The sequence below is a fragment of the Gouania willdenowi genome, chromosome 19, assembly GCF_900634775.1.
Source record: "Gouania willdenowi chromosome 19, fGouWil2.1, whole genome shotgun sequence".
Lineage (NCBI taxonomy): Eukaryota > Metazoa > Chordata > Actinopteri > Blenniiformes > Gobiesocidae > Gouania > Gouania willdenowi.
This window is the reverse complement of record NC_041062.1, coordinates 1,553,576-1,572,168: the sequence shown is the minus strand read 5'-3', so window position 1 is coordinate 1,572,168 and position 18,593 is coordinate 1,553,576. Positions and strand designations below refer to the sequence as shown.

Sequence of the window (18,593 nt, the reverse complement as noted above, 5' to 3'; positions counted from 1 at the left end):
CACTCATTTTGTCTGTCAGGCTTAGTACAAGCTCTGAGTCCATTACTGGTGCTCAGGTCAAACACGGTCTCCGTCCTGCTGTCACATCTCAGCCTTCATCATCACTCTCTGATCAAGTTAGCACACTGTTACTCGTTGCTTTGACACTAACCATGGCGAGCAGTTTCCGCTCGCCGTGTGAAAACAAGCCCCCTTTCCCCGCAGCTACACTCTCCTGTCATATGGTCGCCAAACACTTTTCCCATAAGAAGCTATGATGGTTGCACTCATTTTGATGGCCGCTCGTAAAGAGGCGGCACACGAGGACTGGTTAATGAGCTATGTTAAGATAATGCCACCTGCTTCACTTTGCAGCTCCCAACAATGATCATTCAACTCAAGTGTCAATTTTTCATTCAGCCTTGGTGACAATGGGGATATGATAATATAGTTTACTTGGATGTGGCCGGCTCCTTCATCTCCTTAGATCTTTCCTCTTTGTGTGTTTTGAAGATAACCCAATTTCAAAACTGGGAAAAAAATAAATAAAAAATGCAAAGGCATCCAGACAATTTTATTTCACCTCGGCTCAGAGATTCTAAGGGCGTATTATTATCCCTTTATATCCAGGAGGAACAAAGGAAAGTCTGAGCCTGAGTGTTTTTAAGAATGTTTTTGAGACGAAATTAAGATGGATGATAAGAGAGGCAGGAGATTTATGGGGTCTGTCTCGGCAGGTCCCTTGTTGCTAACCTGGCAGCGGCAAACTGCTACAAAAAGGAAAAACACCTGGACTTGGACAGCAACTGGGAGCTAGTGAAGAAAGCCAAAGTCTATTATATTGCGGTAAGTGAAACCCTCTACATTTAAAATGACTGTTCTCCTACTCCATTGCCAGAGGAGAACAAAATGTTAAGAGGCTTTATTCAGGAAGTGCCTCGGCACGCCTTCTGCATTGTCAATATATCAATTCAGCCTTTTGTTGAGTGAAATGAGCTATGTTGCCTATTGAGACAATACAGCTCCATTTTCCCTATTTCCCCTCCTTGTCATTGTGTGCAAGTCTGTAGCCTGGTGTGAAATTGTTCTACATGTAATGCATTCATTTATTTCTTTTAACGTGGGGACATGCCAACAGGTGCTGCAGAAGTGTGAAAATTGATTATGAACGTTCATTGGGCTTCACCCCCTCCTACACAGTCCTTCCCTCACAGACTAAACATGTGCACAGATTGAGGAGGACAGATGTGTGTAGACATTCACAGACAGTCGCTGAGGTAATGTCTTCACTAACGGCTTTCAGAGCAGGTTGACTCGCCATGCTCGTGTTTCACTGTTTGGGATTAAGTTTAATTCCAGCAGATCCACATTTTCTGTGATCTGGAGTCAAGATGATAGCCCTGAACTGACACTGCATTCCTGGTGCTTAGACGGTCCCTTATCTGCATAAATCACCTTTACAGCCTCCCTATTAGCACTAAGGCTGCAATGATTAGTCGACATAATCGATAATGTCGACTACAAAAATGTGTCGACGCGTCGTTTAATCTTGTAAATTAATGATAAAATCCACCCCGCGGCCGTTTCCTGCTTTCTTCCTGCTGCAGTGCCTGACATTGACTGCTAGGGGCAGTTTAGCGCCACTTCCTTTGTGCAAGTAAACAGAGAAGAAGAAGAATGGAGGAGAAAGGAAAACACTGAAGAAGCTTAACGTGACCTAAAGTGTCAGAACTTTTCACCAAAAAACAAACCAGCGAAAAACTTTAAGGGTGTATGCTACCAAGCTAGATAATTATTAAATATATCCTGATTTTGTCTCCATTAGCGATCTTCAGCTAACCAAGCATTGTTAGTCAGACAGAAGCTGTCCTACGAATCTGGATCACAACAAGCGAAGTGAAGCATGTTAATATCAGTCTGGTTACCGGTGAGCCTTGTGACAGAGGTGGATATTACAGCGTCAGACCAATGACTTACGTCACAACTGAGGAATAATTTTTTTTAAATATGAAGAATTAAAATATATAAATCAGACTAAAAGCAACACTGTTGCTGCATGAAAGTAACTAATGCAAGAATGGATGAGTGTTAATACTTAAATTAATGAGATTATAAACAAAAGCACGACGGAGATACGAGCACACCCGTAACAGAAACACAGCGGAGCCCCGGTTTGTAGAGGAGTGACATCATCATCTTTCATTTTTAATCACATGCTAATGTGTTTGTTAGCCGACAGTCTGTGACTCAAATAGATATGAATTAATAATAGGTATTATTAGGTCTGTGTGTACGTCTGAAAGCATGTTTATCTCTGCACTCATCAGTGAGTTAGTGACGTACACACTTTGAAATATGTTTTTCTGCTGATGCTCGTGATTATTCTGAACAGTAAACCTCTAATTTATTACTAACCGTGTGATTTATATAACATTCATTAAATATTTCTTAACTTGTAAGGATTATTTCAAACAAGATGTTATTTATTATTTTATTTTATGGACTTGAAGTAAAAGGAACTCTGTGATTGGTTTAAACCTCATTACCTCCACAAGCTGCAGGTTAGCTCCAGCTTTTTAAAGTTACTTATTCACAAACACTTTGTTTACTATTACTACTTTGTTCAAGACAAGTTTCACTTAAAGTTTGTGATATGTAATTTATTCATTATTTTACTGTAATTTCGATGATCTTTTATGTGTTAAATATAACAACTACACTATAAATACATGTTTTATGTCATTGTTTTGAATTCCTCTGTAAAACATGTCACAGTACAACAGGTGGAAGGATTTAAGCAGCTCAACTAAAAAAAGTAGTCCAAAATCTGTGCTTCAAAACAGAAAAATAAGCCTGACTAGTCGACTAATGGAAAAAATAATCAATAGATTAGTCGACTACAAAAACAATCGTTAGTTGCAGCTCTAATTAACACACCTACTGGCACATTTTCCCAGGTTAATATCACAAACTCCTCCAATCATCACGTTTCATAGTGAGTGACAAAGCAGCAGTTGTGTTTCGGCTGTAAACAGCAGATCAGTCGATGCGTCCCCTAGAGTTTGTGTGGTCTCGTCTCTAGCCTCTGCCTCACATTAGCAAACATAGCACATCCCCTGCAAATTGGCAGTTGGGTTTTGCCCACATCCGACAGTCTTGCGTGTAGGGACAGGCTTCTGTGGGATTTGAAGCGGACGGGATAGTAGGGCCACAAATGGGTGTTTGTCAGTGCTTGGAATCTAAAACGCAATGTTCACCGTCCCTCCTGGGCCTCTTTGTCAAAACAGGAGGATCATTTGTTTTATTAGAGTCCCATTCGCACTTCTAAAGTGCTTAGCCTGATACACTGCCACAGCTATTCCCACTTAATACTGTGTGGCGTGTCTAGACCACTGTTCACTAAGGCCTGCTCTCTCCATTAACCTTGTCGAGAGCACTTCGATGTATTTACCCAATTTACAGCCTGATTGTACATTGCTCCAACCTTTTGTGCATTAACGTGTTTTGTTGGTTTTCATTAAACTACTGCTGGGTGTTGCATAGGGCCGTGTACACTCTAATCTGTTTATTTAATCACCTAAATGTTTTTGTGCACGTTTGCGTGTGTGTGTGTGTTAGCATGTTATTCACTGGCACATGTGTCCTTGTTTGCTCAAGCGTGTGTGTTTAAGAGGTGATTGATGATTCCTGGCAGAGGCGCTCAAGGTGCCTGCAACTATGTGGTGATTGGTTGAAAACAGAATTATTGGAAGTCTCTTTCAGCCCGTGTGCCTCGTCCAGCAGCAGTAGCAGCAGCAGCAGCAGTGGTGGCAGACGCAAAGCATGGAGGCAGGCAGCGCTGCCATTTCTCACAAAGATAGAGAATGTTGAACTGCTGCCAAATGTTTGGTGGCGGGCTGTTGCTAGGAAATCTGGCTCCTTAGGCAAATCGGTGCACAAAGACCAATAACAAAGGCATGAGGGGAAAGACAGAACGGCTTTCAGGCAGAGGATAGTGAAGTGCCATCGCCTCTGCAGTGATGTGTGCAGTTATTCTTTTTTTACTGATTACTCTAAACATCACATATCGAGGGCGAGGTTTTGTGGCACAGGGAGATGAGTGACTGTAATTGGAGGTTGATGTGTGCAGACTGGCCCAGTTAAGTCCTTTTACTCCCACTTTTATTCCCCCCCTTTTGGCCCTGGACACCCTTCTTTTTTACTTTCTTTCCTCCTCTCGTTTTGCTGTCCTTTTCGCCTCCATTCTTTCTGTCTTCAGACACACACTTGCACACACACATTCTGCAGTGTACCGCTGGCTTGTTTTTTTTTTTACTACCGAACGCTTTGCCCTGTAATTTGATCTACCCTGCTTGATGGATCGTTCATGATGCCACCTTGAATTAACCTATGTCTACAGAGCTCTCCCCAGCCCGCTCTTTACTCATGCAAGGATAGAAAATTCTGTGTATCTCTCTCTTTTTTTATTTAAAAGTAACCCCAATGAAGATGAAGGGAGACAAGCGGGACAATTGACTGTGGAAAAGGGCTGTGAATGACTGGGCACAGATGGTCAGGAATAGCCCAAGAATAGGCGGAGGAGACGCTCGCCACTGCCAACTGGCCTCGTACACAAAACTCAACCAACGAGACTCAAACTGCAGAGCCGTTGGGTCACAAACACAGTCACAGCTGGGAAACGCAGTTGGTTTGCACCTTTACGATTTGAGTGAACCGTCCCCCCCATGCCTGCAAAAGGTTAGCCACCAAGAGGAAAACGGCTATCCCACATTGTTTCTTCAAACAGCACAGCTAGTCGCATCAGAACGCTTCCTAACGCTGGCACGCTGCAATCGCATTAATTGGCAGTTGCATTCTTGCCCTCACTGCAGGGAAAGCTGAGTTCAGCTTCAGTCACTGTAGCATAATATGCAGGAAGAAGAAGGAGGGGGGGGGGGGGGGGGGGTGGTGCAGTACTGGCACCACAAGCAGCACGTCAGCCTGCTTACACCCCTGAGTGGCACACACATACACACATTGTTACCCCGCCCTGCTTGTCGCCTTCAATTTTCAGCCAAAAAAGCAAAAGGAAAAGGTTTTCCACACAAACACACACACACACACACACGCACACACAATCTGACACCTCATCAGCAAGCCGAAGAGCTGATTAGCACCGAGGTAACTGCGGCTGTGTTTCAGTCCAACTCAGAGAACCACTCTGTCCTCATGCTGACCTTGTGATTCCTCTTTTCTATCCTCCCTCTTTATCTCTTCCTCACTCTGCATTTCCTCTCTTCCCTTTTCTGTTTTTCCTCCTCTTTCTCTTTCCACTACTGCACTGGCCCTGTCCTTCCACAATGCCAGGGAGGGATTGTGAGGCAGTGGGGAGAAAGGGGGGACGGAGGGCAAGTGGGGGAGAAAAAGCTGGCAGGCTCCGTCTTTGTCTGCAGGCGATCAGTTATAGTCTTGGTTGCTGATGAAATTTAATCCTCAGCGCATTTACATGCCAAGTTTGACTTCTGGCAAGTCTTATTAAATAGATTTGTAAATCATTTCATCTCGATCAGAATCTTTTCTCAAGGGATCAACATTTTTTTTCCCGCCTTTCTTGTGTTTTGTTGTGTGTACAATCCATGCCCACGGGTGTTGAAAATGTGGAAGTAAATCTTCAATTGTGTTTAAGTTGTGTTTTTGTTTTTTGTTTTTTTGCTGTAACTGAGAACAGGCAGCAGTGGATTTAAGGGACAAAGAGCAGTGGGTGCCAAGTCTCGTCTGTCACCGGGCAAGCTTCTGTGTCAGCATGTCTCTCATCAGGAGGTCACGTCTGTGGCCAAGCAGCCGCTATCCGCTATGATGTGCCTTCTCTTTATCAGGCTGACACCGCTATGTCTTTAGCATGGAACAATGTCATTTCAAATCAAGCCTAATCAGATGACATTTCCTAATTACCAGCAAAACATCTTATGAATATGAATTTTTAATTGTTCAATTATGGGTTTACTGCATCGTATTTATTTATTGGCGCAGGGTTTTTCTCTTCTTCTTTTTTTGACTGCTGGTCGGGGCCAATTATAGGATTTCAATCTTGAAGCAATCAAGTGATAAGGTGGAAGCGTCTAGTGTTTGCTGTCACTATATAATTCCCCCGAATGTTAAACATGCATCTGGGAGGGAGCGGTATTTGTGCGTGGTGGTGCACCTGCCTAATTGAGTGGTAATGAGCTGTCAGGGGTGCATGCACCGTGATTGGCTCTTTGTGGGGCATCCTGTGCCAGTGGGACGTATGGGCTGGCAAGGCCCTGCTGGAGCACCAGCGTATACCTCTGTAAGCCCCGTAGGCCTGAGTGGGTGGAGTGCAGGAAATTAGGCGGGCGGGCGGGGCGGGGCTTTCACTCAACTCTGTGGTGGATTTAGGTTGTTTATAATTATCCGCAGTCCAAATTAGGCTTTATGATTTCACGTTGCAAAAGCAAAAAAAAAAAGTACATTAAAATAACTATAAGGCAATCATTTGTAGGATTTGTCCTTTTTGTGCATTATCCCTCGAGTCCTTGGTGCAGATATAGGCAACTGGCGGCCCGGGGGCCACATGCAACCCTCGCTCTAATTTTGAGCGGCCCCTAAAGTGAAAAATTACAGAAATATACACTCGACACATAAAAAGAAGCACAACGGCTACGAAAAAAAACAAAAAAAAAAAAAGCAACACAAAATTAGAGAAAAATTACAAAACAATAACGAGAACACCAAAACGCAAATACACAAAAATGTCTCTAAAAATACAAAATGTCAACGAAAATACACAAATTAACTTATAACACACACAACAACAACAACAACGGAAAGCACAAAATGAGATAAAAAAATAACAAGGGATGTCCCGATACAACTTTTTCTACTTCCGATATGATACCGATATTGCAGCCTTGAGTATTGGCCCATACCGATATTGATCCGATCCGATAACGGCACGAATCATGCATACTTTTATTACTTATTTAATCACGTGACGTTACTCAAAAAGAGAACAATAGTCGGCAACAGAAGGTATGAGAAAAACTGACCCATTTATTATTAGCCATTTGTTTACCTACATTTTAACCTTCAACATAATATCTACGGTATTCTGAAATTGAATAAATATAATATAATATGTATCAGAGATTTTAGATGCATTCCGATTGGATCTAATATTCGTTTTCTGGCTGATATTGGACCGATATCCAATATCAATATCGGATTGGGACATCCCTAAAAATGACCACAAAAACTAAATAACAATAAATGACACTAAAAACACATGAAATGACAACACAAACTCATTGTTCTTCCCTGTATTAATGCTCACAACGGTCATTATTCATAAATGCTGACAATGTGTTCTTCAGATCAGAAAATCACATTTTTTGTGGCTTCGCTATGGTAAATGTTTCTCACCTCTTTGAGTTATAGTGCATTGATAACAAGTTGCCATTGTAATTTACGGTGTTTTCTTGTGAGTTTTGAGTAACTCAAAACCATGCACGATGAACACAAAGCGAGGTAAATCAAGGGGATAAAATTAACAGCTGTTCTCCTCCCATTCAACTGATTCTGGGGCTATCCCTATGTGAAAGCAGCTTTAGACTGTGGCTGGAATTTTATGGGCTTTGTTGTTGGGCAAAGTTGGATCAAAGGATTTAATAAGACCTCGAGAGAGTCACTCTTCTCCCCCCCCCCCCTCCCCCCCAGGCTTTATGGAATAGTCTCACGGCCCCAGTCTAGACGGCAACAGGTTAGTGTTGGTGCAACAAGTTGATTAAAAACAGTGGCGGTGGCGTGCACTGCACAAACTGAGGTGAGGTGCCTGTAATGCCAGGTAGTTTGTGTCATAAAAGAGTTTTAATAGAGGCAGAAGAGTGGAGATGTTAGTGCTGCTAATTTCAAAATAAATGTCATTTTTGGAGCAAATTGGTTGCAAATTAAACTTTTGTTTTGAAAAGATTACAAAAAAGGACACAGAGGAAGTGATACGCTTTTTGTATTTCAAGAAATGATGAGAAAGATCTCCTTTATATTCCATATTATTATTATTATTATTATTATTAGGGTCCAAAGTCCCAGAATGGGGCAAAGGAACCTATTGTTTTTGCTTTTATTTATTATTAATATTCAGCATTTGTCTTTGATCTCTAATTTGACCCCCTGAGCATGCACCTCAGGCTTGGCGAAAAATTTGATGACTTGGCGCAATGGAAAAGTATCGGTAAAAAGATGCAAAAAACGCGATAAAACCGCACGACCCACAGGTTTGACCGATTCGTACGAAATTCGCCAGATGTATTCTTTACATCGAGATCAGCAAAAAGTTACATACCGACCACGTCCAAAACCAAACAGGAAGTCAGCCATCTTGGGTGAAAGGTCAAAAATGGCGTTTCGCCCTGGACACGCATTTGCGAAAACTAGTATGAGGGGCTTCATCCGATTTGCTTCAAACTTGGCCGGAACACTTAGGACTTACTGACGATGAAATACCCTCAAAGGAATTTGCATTTGCGGTTTGATCGTGGCGCCTCTTCAAATTTGCAGTGCTAATTTTTGTTAGCACGCCACAATTTAAAAATCTCCACAACTCTTGACGCACAAAGTTCAGCATCAAATTTCACACAAATTACATTTGCCCAAGCCTATTCATGACTGCCTTGAAACATTTCCCATCATGCCTTGTGTTTTTTACTGGCGCCATTTACAGTCATGTTTATTATTAGCAACTATAGCACGCCATAATAGAAAAATGCAGATAACTAATAGACAAAGTTCAAACTGCCTCATATTTGATACACATGATGGTTGTTTAGCCCTAAACAAGAATCCATTTGAAAATTACCCATCATGCCTTGCATTCTCAGAGGGTGCCACTTTTAATGGCGTCCGACGCTAGCAGCTCTAGCGGAAAGACGATATGTCGTGTTGACTTCAAAATACTGTTGGATGAATTTAATAAGATGGGAGCAGGTCGTTGATGAAGAAAAAAACTGGCTGTGTATAAAAGTTGTAAGACAAGGTATTTATTTATCGTTGCCTTGTTTGTATTTTGTTGATTAACTTACGAGCGCAGCCATTGTTTTATTCTTCTTTTTAATTAAAACAAATATTTTGTGACAGCAGCAGGTTTCGAGTTCAGTCTTTTTTTAAAAGTACAGTAATTGTCTCTTGGTTGATGCCGAGGCTGTAATTTATATTCCTTCACTGTGATACAATGAATTTTCTCTCGCTGTAGCTACATTGCCTATTTTTTTTTCTCTCCATAGCAGGGAAAACATAATGCCCTCTCACCCCAAATGGCTTTGTGCATCTGCTCCATTGGCAACAAGTCTGTTTACCTCTGGAGGAAATTGTTGCAACTTAATGATGTTTTCTGCTTGCCATCCCATCGTCCCTTTGTGTCCTCTGCATCAAAGCATTCTGTGTGTGTGTGTCTGCGCCTTGTTTTTTGTGTGTGTGTGTGTTTTTATCCCACGGACCAAGTTGCAAATCGTAGCCTAATGTTTCACTGGGATGTTGTGGCCATTTGTGTGAGTTCCACTGCTTAATTGACTAGACTGAGTAATTATTTGTCAAGTAATGCTGAGCAGAAAATAAATAGCCACTTTGCGGCTGTGAATTGTGCCTGATGGCCATGTGTTGATACTCTCACCAGGGAGAGGAAAAAAAAACCTGCTCTTCTTGCTAAGTATCTGATTAAGATTCACATGATGAAACCGCAGACGCTTTAGGATAGCGTGTCTCCTGGGCAAAGATAGTGAGTAGAGTTAAGTGTCAGGCGGTGTTACATTATCACACTGGAGCATAAAGCCGTGACTTGATGAATTCTGATGGAATATTGGCCACGAATCTCGTCCGCAGAGCTTCAGGTCAGCTCGACGTTTCCTCAAAGACGTTTTCTTTTTTTTTTCCCTCCAAAGAATCCCCACAGATGTGCATCCCCTGCACAGCAGATGTTGATCACTGTTCTTTTAATATTGTTTCCTGATGCAAGGCTACATTTCTTTCTCCTTTTATGTTGCTTGTGTTTTGTTTATGGCCTGTAATAAGACAGAGCTGACTTCTGACAGTTTGGTCTCAATTCATTTTAAACTGACAGTATTTTCTCTTTTATAAAAGAAGATTAATATCCTTTCTGTGATTTATTACTGCTCTTCTATTAAACTTTTCTCCCACGGGGTTATTTTTTATTCTTTTAAATCAATTCAGTTCTCTTTAGGGGAGCCTTTTGTTATGAATATTCAGTTTATATAATAATACTTTATTATACAGATTTTCAGCTATCATAATGTATTAGTGTGCATTGATATGAATTCATCTTGACCAAATGTAACTTTGTGTATGTTTTAAAGCCACAAATTCAAGTCCATTGATGACAAGTTGCTGGTTTTTATCATGTAATTGCACATTTGTGTTGTTTTGTAGCGGTACCTAGTAGGGCTGTATTGGTTGTTTTCAATTGGAGGAACTGAAACAAGTTTTCCGTATTCCTTTTCCTGCTCGCTTCTGTTTTCACAGCAGTTTAACAGTGACAGGAATTCAATTGTTGAGGGCAGATGCAAGAGAAAGTATAGAAAAGTCAAGCAGAGCTGATACCACAGTGGAAAAATGCCTCCTGGTAATGGCTGACTTTGATATTCTTTATTTTAAATCACAGATTTTCAAGGCCAAGGACCAAAAAGAATCTTCCACAGTTTTTTTTTTTGCCATGTATAGATTTAAGTTGGACTTTCCTTACTAAGTAATTCAAGTATTACACAAATTCATAAAAGTTTTCATGAACAACTGAAGGTTGCTTAAAGAATTACCTAAAACCTTTGTCGATGCCCATTTCTACATTTTTACATACAACTCTAAGATTACAAATCCTTTTGCATCCTGAAAACCATTAAAAAAATGACTCACACATTCCCTATCCCTCAGACGCACACAATATTGCCCCCTTTTTATAATCTGTACAATCAATTTTAATATAAATTATTTGATTAAAACTGTTGGTAATAAACAATATGGAATACATTTTAATGTAATTGTTCGAGCAAGCAAATTATTTTCCCTTTTCTAAATTGATCCAACAATGTAGCTTATAGTCGTGAGTACCAACCCGAGGTGCATGGTCCCCTTGTGGTACGGGACTGTCAGTCTATTTAAAAAATGGGAAATGTATCGTACACCCAACTTTTTTTCCAACGCTCCTAATTTTTTTTGACTAAACTTACATTCAAAACTGCACATATGCATAAATACATGACTTTGAATGTAAAACTATATCTTCTCCAGTGTGAAACATGATTCAGCTGAACCTGTATAAAGATATAAACCACAGATTGCATGATGCACTTGTCAGCAGTATGATAAGAGGATAAATATATTGTGTGATATTATGATATCAACAGATAATCTAAAGGGTCTACAGCAGTGTTTCTCAAATGGGGGTACGTGTACAAAACGACAACAAAAGCACACAAAATAAGAGAAAAATATGCTGAATAATGAAAAGAAAAGACAAACAACAACAAAATACACAAAATTACACAAAAAAACACACAAAATGATGATATAAATTATCTTGATTAAAACATGAACTGAAAATACAAGATGATCGTAAATGATAAAAACTATGATGAGGCACTAAATAATGTTTCATTCACTTATTTACAAAATGTGTGTTATCACTTATTAATTCCATTTTTTTCACAGCATTCTGAGTAAAATGTTGTAGATGGACATGGGGGGGGGCGGGACTTCAGCCAAAAAAGTTTGAGAACCACTGGTCTATAGGACAAACAGTGTGATAAATGATACGTACGGTAACGTTTTAGTTACAAGAAAGTGAACAAAGTCTGTTTTTAAAAAGGAATTGCATTTAATATTTATCAGTTGATAGTTTGTGTCCTTTTTCCTGGTTTTTCACTTTCCTTGCCTGGAGTAAGTGCCTGTATATGGTGGTAAAGTGCTTATTTTATCATACATATAGCTACTACGCTGACCTTATCTATTGTTTCTCAAGTGCGTATCGCAAGCAGCTTTTTGAGGCTTTATAAAGACTTAACCAGCAGGGCAGCCATTGCTCTGCTGGAGTATTTGGACCTCTGGCAAGTGTCATATTTTCAGTTGCACATTAAATCTGTTAACCCAATTCTTTTTGTGCTCCTCCCTCTCCTTCCTCTGTCTGTCTGTCTGTCCCCCCCCACCCCCGCCCCCCTCGTTTTCCTCTCTTCCAGCCGTGCTAACAAGCTGGCTGTGATTTATTTTTCATGTATGGCATTGGTATCCTGTGTTTTTTTTCACAGGCTAAATTCTTGTGCCAGTGGTTAGCTCGGTGCCCAGGCCCTGAGGGTGCAGAGCAGCTGCACGTCACCCCAGTCGTGCAAAAGTCTTCCAGTCTCACTGTCACGCCAAAGCCAGAGCTGCTTTGATTAGCATCTCTGTCTTTATTGGCCAGCTTGAATGTCATGCACCATGAGCGCAGTTGTCTAATGCCCTGGCTAAGCAGGGATGCGGCTTCCAACAATTACTGATCGGCCAGGGTAGCGCCAAGTCATTGTCCTCAGAAAATGGAAAGCAGACATCCTTTTTTTTGTTTTTTTTTTTTAATTTACTACAAATGTTGTGGAGTACTTTACGCTTCCAGTGTAACAAAGGTGTGTTGGGGAGGGGCAATCAAAACAATAACTGTGGTTCCTTTTGACAAAGCCCTCGGCTCACAGTTGTCAGAAGATGTAAGCTGACTCATCCACACAAGAAGGGCATGCATCCCTGGGAGCGAGGAGCAAAAAGCTATGATGAATCTTTCACACTGTGTTCTGTGCTCTCCACTGAGCGCGTGTGGATTACTTACATGACTAGTCGTTGGTTTAGTCGCATTATTTATTTTACTGAATTAAAGGTATAGAGGAGGATTTTTCCGAACTTTAGAAAAGAAACGCCCACTCCACTTTTTGAAAAAATGCACCTGCGCAACACTCTACCAGCTCCCAAGAGGGAACTAGCATACGACGTACGACGGCCTTTGATTGACAATTAGGAAGACCAATAGTCTTGATGATCCACCCGGAATTTGAAGCCAAAATAATATCCTCCATAATACCTTTAACGAATCCTCTTAACCAAGTTTTTATTCTACAAGGGCTGCATCTAACGACTAATTTAATAGACTAGTCATCGATTATTGAAACGATTAATCGACTAATAGGATGATAAATTGCTCTATGTTGCTAGAATCTTTTACATTTGGTTTGGGGCAGGTTAGCTTTTTTATTGTGTCACAGGTGAAATGCTCTCACACTAGGGATGGACAATATAGACTAAAAATGTATCCCAATAATCTCTGGTATTTATCACAGTAACGTAGAAAATTACGATAAATAAAAACAATAAATAAATAATCAGAATCAGAATTCCTTTATTAATCCCAGGGGGAAATAGCTTAAATAAATAAAACTATTAACATTTACACATTAAAAAAGCTACAATAGCTACAGACTCAGAGGTCAAGGGCTAATATTTTATGGAATACATTAGTGCATGTGAGTCACTCTATTAGTGTTGTTGTATATAATTCATTTATTTCATAATTCTATTATATTTTTTTAAAAAATAACACGAAAAGCAAATATAACTCCAATGGTGTTTTTACTCTTTAATATAAACTTTTTTATGAAGTCATTAGTTTTAGCTCTTAGCCCAATCTGTGTGTCGGTGGGTTAGCTTAGCTTAGTTAGCTTTAGTCCAGTTTCCAGTTCATTATCGTTGCTGCAGGTTCATCGGTCAACGTGTTTGTGGAACTTTGAGTGGATGTGATGGAGGAACTTAGACTGGTTCACTTTCGCTGCGTCTGTGTGTGTGTGTGTGTGTGTGTGTGTGAGGGGCGAGGGGGCGGCGGCACCACGGAGCTCCCGTGAACGGCGCTCCAGAGAACAAGTCGTTGACTAAAAACAAGGTTTTTAGGGCGATTCTTGGCTAAATTTAGGGCGTAACGTACAGTACATACAACTTTGAGCATAGATATATAGAAGGTAAGATGAGCCACTCCTCATGTAAAACAATGTTCAGCTCCATCCACAGCTTGAAAAAGACGGCGATGACGTAACCGACAACTGTCGACTATTACATTAATTCCGTTATCTATTTTCGTCGACTATTCGTTGCACCCTTATTCGAGACTTTTCAGCTTCACCCTGTGAAAATATGAATGCATTGATTTTTTTCCATCTAGCAAATATCCCACCAACTGAGGAATAACATGCCTTCCCCCTAATTGGTTTGTTTATCTTGAGAAACAGACTCTGGGTTTGTTTGGACTCTGGCTGGCATCCACACACTGCACCGCTCCTCGGTGTGATTACTCACCTTGGGAGGAGTGCTGCTGGAGCAAGGTTGATGTTCCCCACATAGACATCAGCCTGTCATTCTCCCTGCTTATGTGACATCATTTGCCAAGACAGATTTGTTACAGAAAAAATAAATTCAGGTCTGAAAAGGGATTGATTTAAGGACAGGCTGTGAGTGGAAAAAGGCGACAGGAGGGATGGGGGCTCCCAGACACATTTCACCACTCTGAGGGCTCGGGCCGGATCCAAACAAGCTGCCAACAGAAGATGGATTCTGGCTTCATGTATAATTGATAAACTGTATGTTCTAGGTGTCAGCTTTAAAGAGGGAGCGAGGACTATATCAGGAAGCTATTTTTCCCTCTCTCTGAGGCGAGCATCATTTTTATTTTGTCCTCCCCCGTTCTCTGGCTTATCTTCTCAGTTCAGAAAGCCCCGTTGAAAATTATCGTTTTCTTTGAAGACGACATTCGGGAAGTGCAGCATTAAAAGCACATCCTGTTCCCGTGCCTATTAAGAGTGTTAGTGCAGGAGCAGATAGCCATCTGCAAAGTTGACTGTACATCCTGAGTTATCAGGATTAGCCATCTCACTCTCGACACCTAGCACATTAATATCAGCTGTGGAAGAGTCTTTCCTCCTGAAAGCAGCATAAAAGGATTAATGCAGCGCTTATCCTGTTGGAAATAAGGCCCTTTTATTGAGTGGATCTGACACTGTAAAGGCTAGTGATGACTTTGAATGGATCTAGAATAAGTAATAGCACATCATCCCATGTCATGCTGCCAGAATAGTTGCTATTTGCATTCCATCGGATCAAACTGTATTGATTGTCCTGACGGCTTTGGGTTGTTTTTCCTCTGCGGCGCTAACAGAGTGTTACTCCATCATCAGTGTCCTGCAGCTAATGATAGTCCTCTCCCTGTGGGCACTCAATGACGCGCTCGCTTCATTGTCGTATTGTAACGCCATAAATTCACCTCTGAGTATTCGGAGCCGCTGCAATTACCGTACATGAAACACAATATGCCACAGTGCCGCCCTTCCTGTCTGTCACACAGAGGCCACGGGATTAATGGTGCTCGGGCCACTCAATTTAATAGTGATGAATTTGTATCCTGCCAGTCAGCTTTGTGAAGCACAATAAGGCTATGCCTATTCCTTCGATCCAGCTCGGTCGCCTTTTTTCTTCCCGTTTTAGTGTAATTTATTAGCCACGAAAATCAGTTTTCTTTTGTGTTTTTGCTCGACTCTGGATTTAAAGTCCTCAAAGCTGCTTGATTTATGTTGTTTTTTTTTTTTAATGATCTCCTCCACATATAAACTGGATGTTAACAGGAAATGCTCCAGCATGGGGTAACACAGGGCATTCATATCGAACTAAAATGACTGTAATTCAGCTGGAGAGAGTCTCCTTGAACCCATAACATGATTTGATTATGAAGAGGTTAAACAACTATAATAATAAATCTGTCAAATTTCTCATATAAAGTGCTATATTGTCGCGCGCCTCAATACACTGAGGGCCACAGAAGTGGCCATCACAGGGCCACCAGAGAACACTGGCTCTGTTCTTTCCACTAAATTGCTGCTTCCCATCTGTGTTTTTTTCTCTTTAGCTGACAAGATAGTAACCTTATCAATCAAAGCTACTTCCCTCCCAAGGACTTGTGTTGATATGTTCTAAGTGCTTTATCCTTCAGCGCTTTTAACGGGAATATTGCATGCTCATTTTAGTGATGCTTCTCTGTTTTCTAATGAGCAGATAAAGCCCCAATTATCTCTGCAAATCCTGATTTCTGATTTGCGCTCGCCACACACAGCGGAAACGTACATGATTGAGGTACTGAGACGCCGGTCCTTTCCTTTCCTTTCCAGGGACACGCATGCTGCTTAAATGTACAGGAGATGGACAGATTAGATTAGATTAGATACGGCTAAATGCTGCAAGCAGCCTGCAGTTTGTGCGTACAATGTGATTTAGTTGTGAGGATTGAACCCACTCTGAGATCTGTGATGGGTGATGGGACAGACTGGCAGTGACAGCGGGGTGGTGATGGTCGGGAATGAAGTGGTCCATCCCAGGCTCCAGGAATTAGTTTAATAGCAGCCGTGTTCAAACACACGCCCAAATAAACAGTATTTATATCTTCACCAAACCCAAGGAAAGAAGTGAAATAAATAGAAAAAACCCTGAAGAATTCCAGTTTTTCCTCCTTTTGCTAATAGCAGCTCTTAGCGCCGCAGCCAAATAAATGTTGACATATCCACATATTACATTTTCTCATTTTTTCTTGAGCAGTGATAATTTTGACAGCCAATTTTGATTTTGTTTTATTCATAGGCTTTTTGACTAAAATGCAGTTTATTTTAAGTCAAAATTTAGTCATTGGAACTATTTTAATCACAGTCTAGTTTTTGTCAAATAAGTGACGTTAAGCTTTTAGCTTTTTTCAGATATACTGAAGTGTGTAAATACACGCAGACAGATTTAATGTGATCAGTATTAAGACCACGTGGGTTGTCTTACGTCAGACATACGCAACTGATGGCCTGGGGGCCACATGCGGCCCTCGGTCTAATTTTATGCGGCCCCCAAAGTAAATGTACAAAATGACAGAAAAATACACAAAACAAAAGCAAGAATACATTAAAAAATACAAAGAATTACAACATTGCAGGTAAATACAGTAAATGATCATCAGATAAAAACACACAAAAATGAACAAAAACAACAACAGTAATACACAAAATTACCCCGAAAAATATACAAAATGACTGATAATGACAACATAAGTTCACAAAAAGACAAGAAAAAATGGAACATGACTCTGCAAACCCACAGTACTAAAAAACAAGTAAAATGACACACACACAAATATACAGTATGACTCCAAAAAACATATATTTTACAGTAAAAATACACAAAAGGACTACAGAAATGCACAAGACAACAACAAACATACACAGAATGACAGAAAAACACACAAAATTACTATAAATACTCGTTCTTTTGTGTATTAATGCTCAGATCGCTCATTATTATAATGCTGACATGAATGCTGGTCATGTGACCCTCTGATCAAACAAACACATTTTTCGGCCCCTCTGTGATAAAAGTTGCTTATAGTATATATAGTTGATTGGATATCTTCCAAAAAAGAAACTTTGTTCTGATTGGATTTCATGTGAAAAAACATTATAGTTTCATTTTTCATTGGTTAACAAATATTAATATATTTTTGAAACAGTTTTCACCCACAATTTTTTTTTTTAAATAGAAATCATGGTCTCGCTATCGTCACTTGGTCGACAAAAACTATGACGAACATTTTTAGTCAACAAAATGAACGTTGTTTGGAAGTGATCAAAGAAAATCTCATCCTGAGGTTGATCAAAATCAAACGTAGGATGTTTAACCAAAGACGGTGACTTACAGGCATGTGTGCAGCGGCCTTTGGATCCCCAGGTTTGTTTTTACAACCACATGTTTGGCTCTCGTGGCCTCCGCGCCCTCGTTTTTAGTCTCTGAAACTGAGACATCATGTTTAGAACTTAGGCTGGGGAGCGCTGCAGGTCATGAAAAATGCATCCACTCAGCTCTTTTTCTAACTCTTTGCCTCTGATTCTCTTGTCATATCATATCCATGTCATGTCAGTGTGTATTAATTATGTAACAAGTACAGTTGAGCAGCCAATATGTATCTCAACTAGACATCCGCTATACATTACTCACTTGTCGTTGGAAAGTGTAAACGGGAGATAATTGAATGGGATGAGAACTTGAAAGTTTGGTCTTGTGTGTAAATATTTCCGTGACTGTGTTGACTGGTTGTTGTTTTCTTTGGTTCTGTCTATCTGCGTCTCCCTTGGGCTCAGTTTTATTCTCCAAGTCCTTTTCTATTCATCCGTCAAGGTCACTTTTTCCGGTTCAGCTGAGGCGTTCTGCCCCGGTCATCCCGCCTGGGTTTTAGCCACTTCTCTCCTCGCCTGCCAGCTCACAGTCTCTCAACATTCGCAGACAAATGGCACCCAGTTGCACCTTCAGAAATGTCCCAAATTGCAAAGGTAATTTATTTCTTTGCAAGCAGAATTATCCATGAGTAAGAGGTCATATTATAATATGAAATTGCTCGGTGATCGTGCTCGCTTGGGGTTTATTTTTTCTGTTTACGAGTCCTCTCTGTGCTGTAATCGTATGGAGCTGGGATAGCACTGGAATATATTCCCACACCAAATAAACACGAGGTGTAGACGCAGCTTTTGGATGGC

The 18,593-nt window shown here is 40.6% G+C and overlaps 1 protein-coding gene across 2 annotated transcripts in view; it reads left to right on the top strand.

The window, feature by feature from the left end:
- The window catches only part of LOC114481069 (adenosine kinase-like), a 142,121-nt gene that overhangs the window by 62,869 nt on the left and 60,659 nt on the right, over nucleotides 1-18,593 (top strand). For both annotated transcript variants that reach the window (XM_028475433.1, XM_028475434.1), the window contains exon 6: nucleotides 717-825. In XM_028475433.1, the coding sequence (XP_028331234.1) occupies nucleotides 717-825 (109 nt within the window). The remainder of the gene's footprint in view (nucleotides 1-716; nucleotides 826-18,593) is intronic.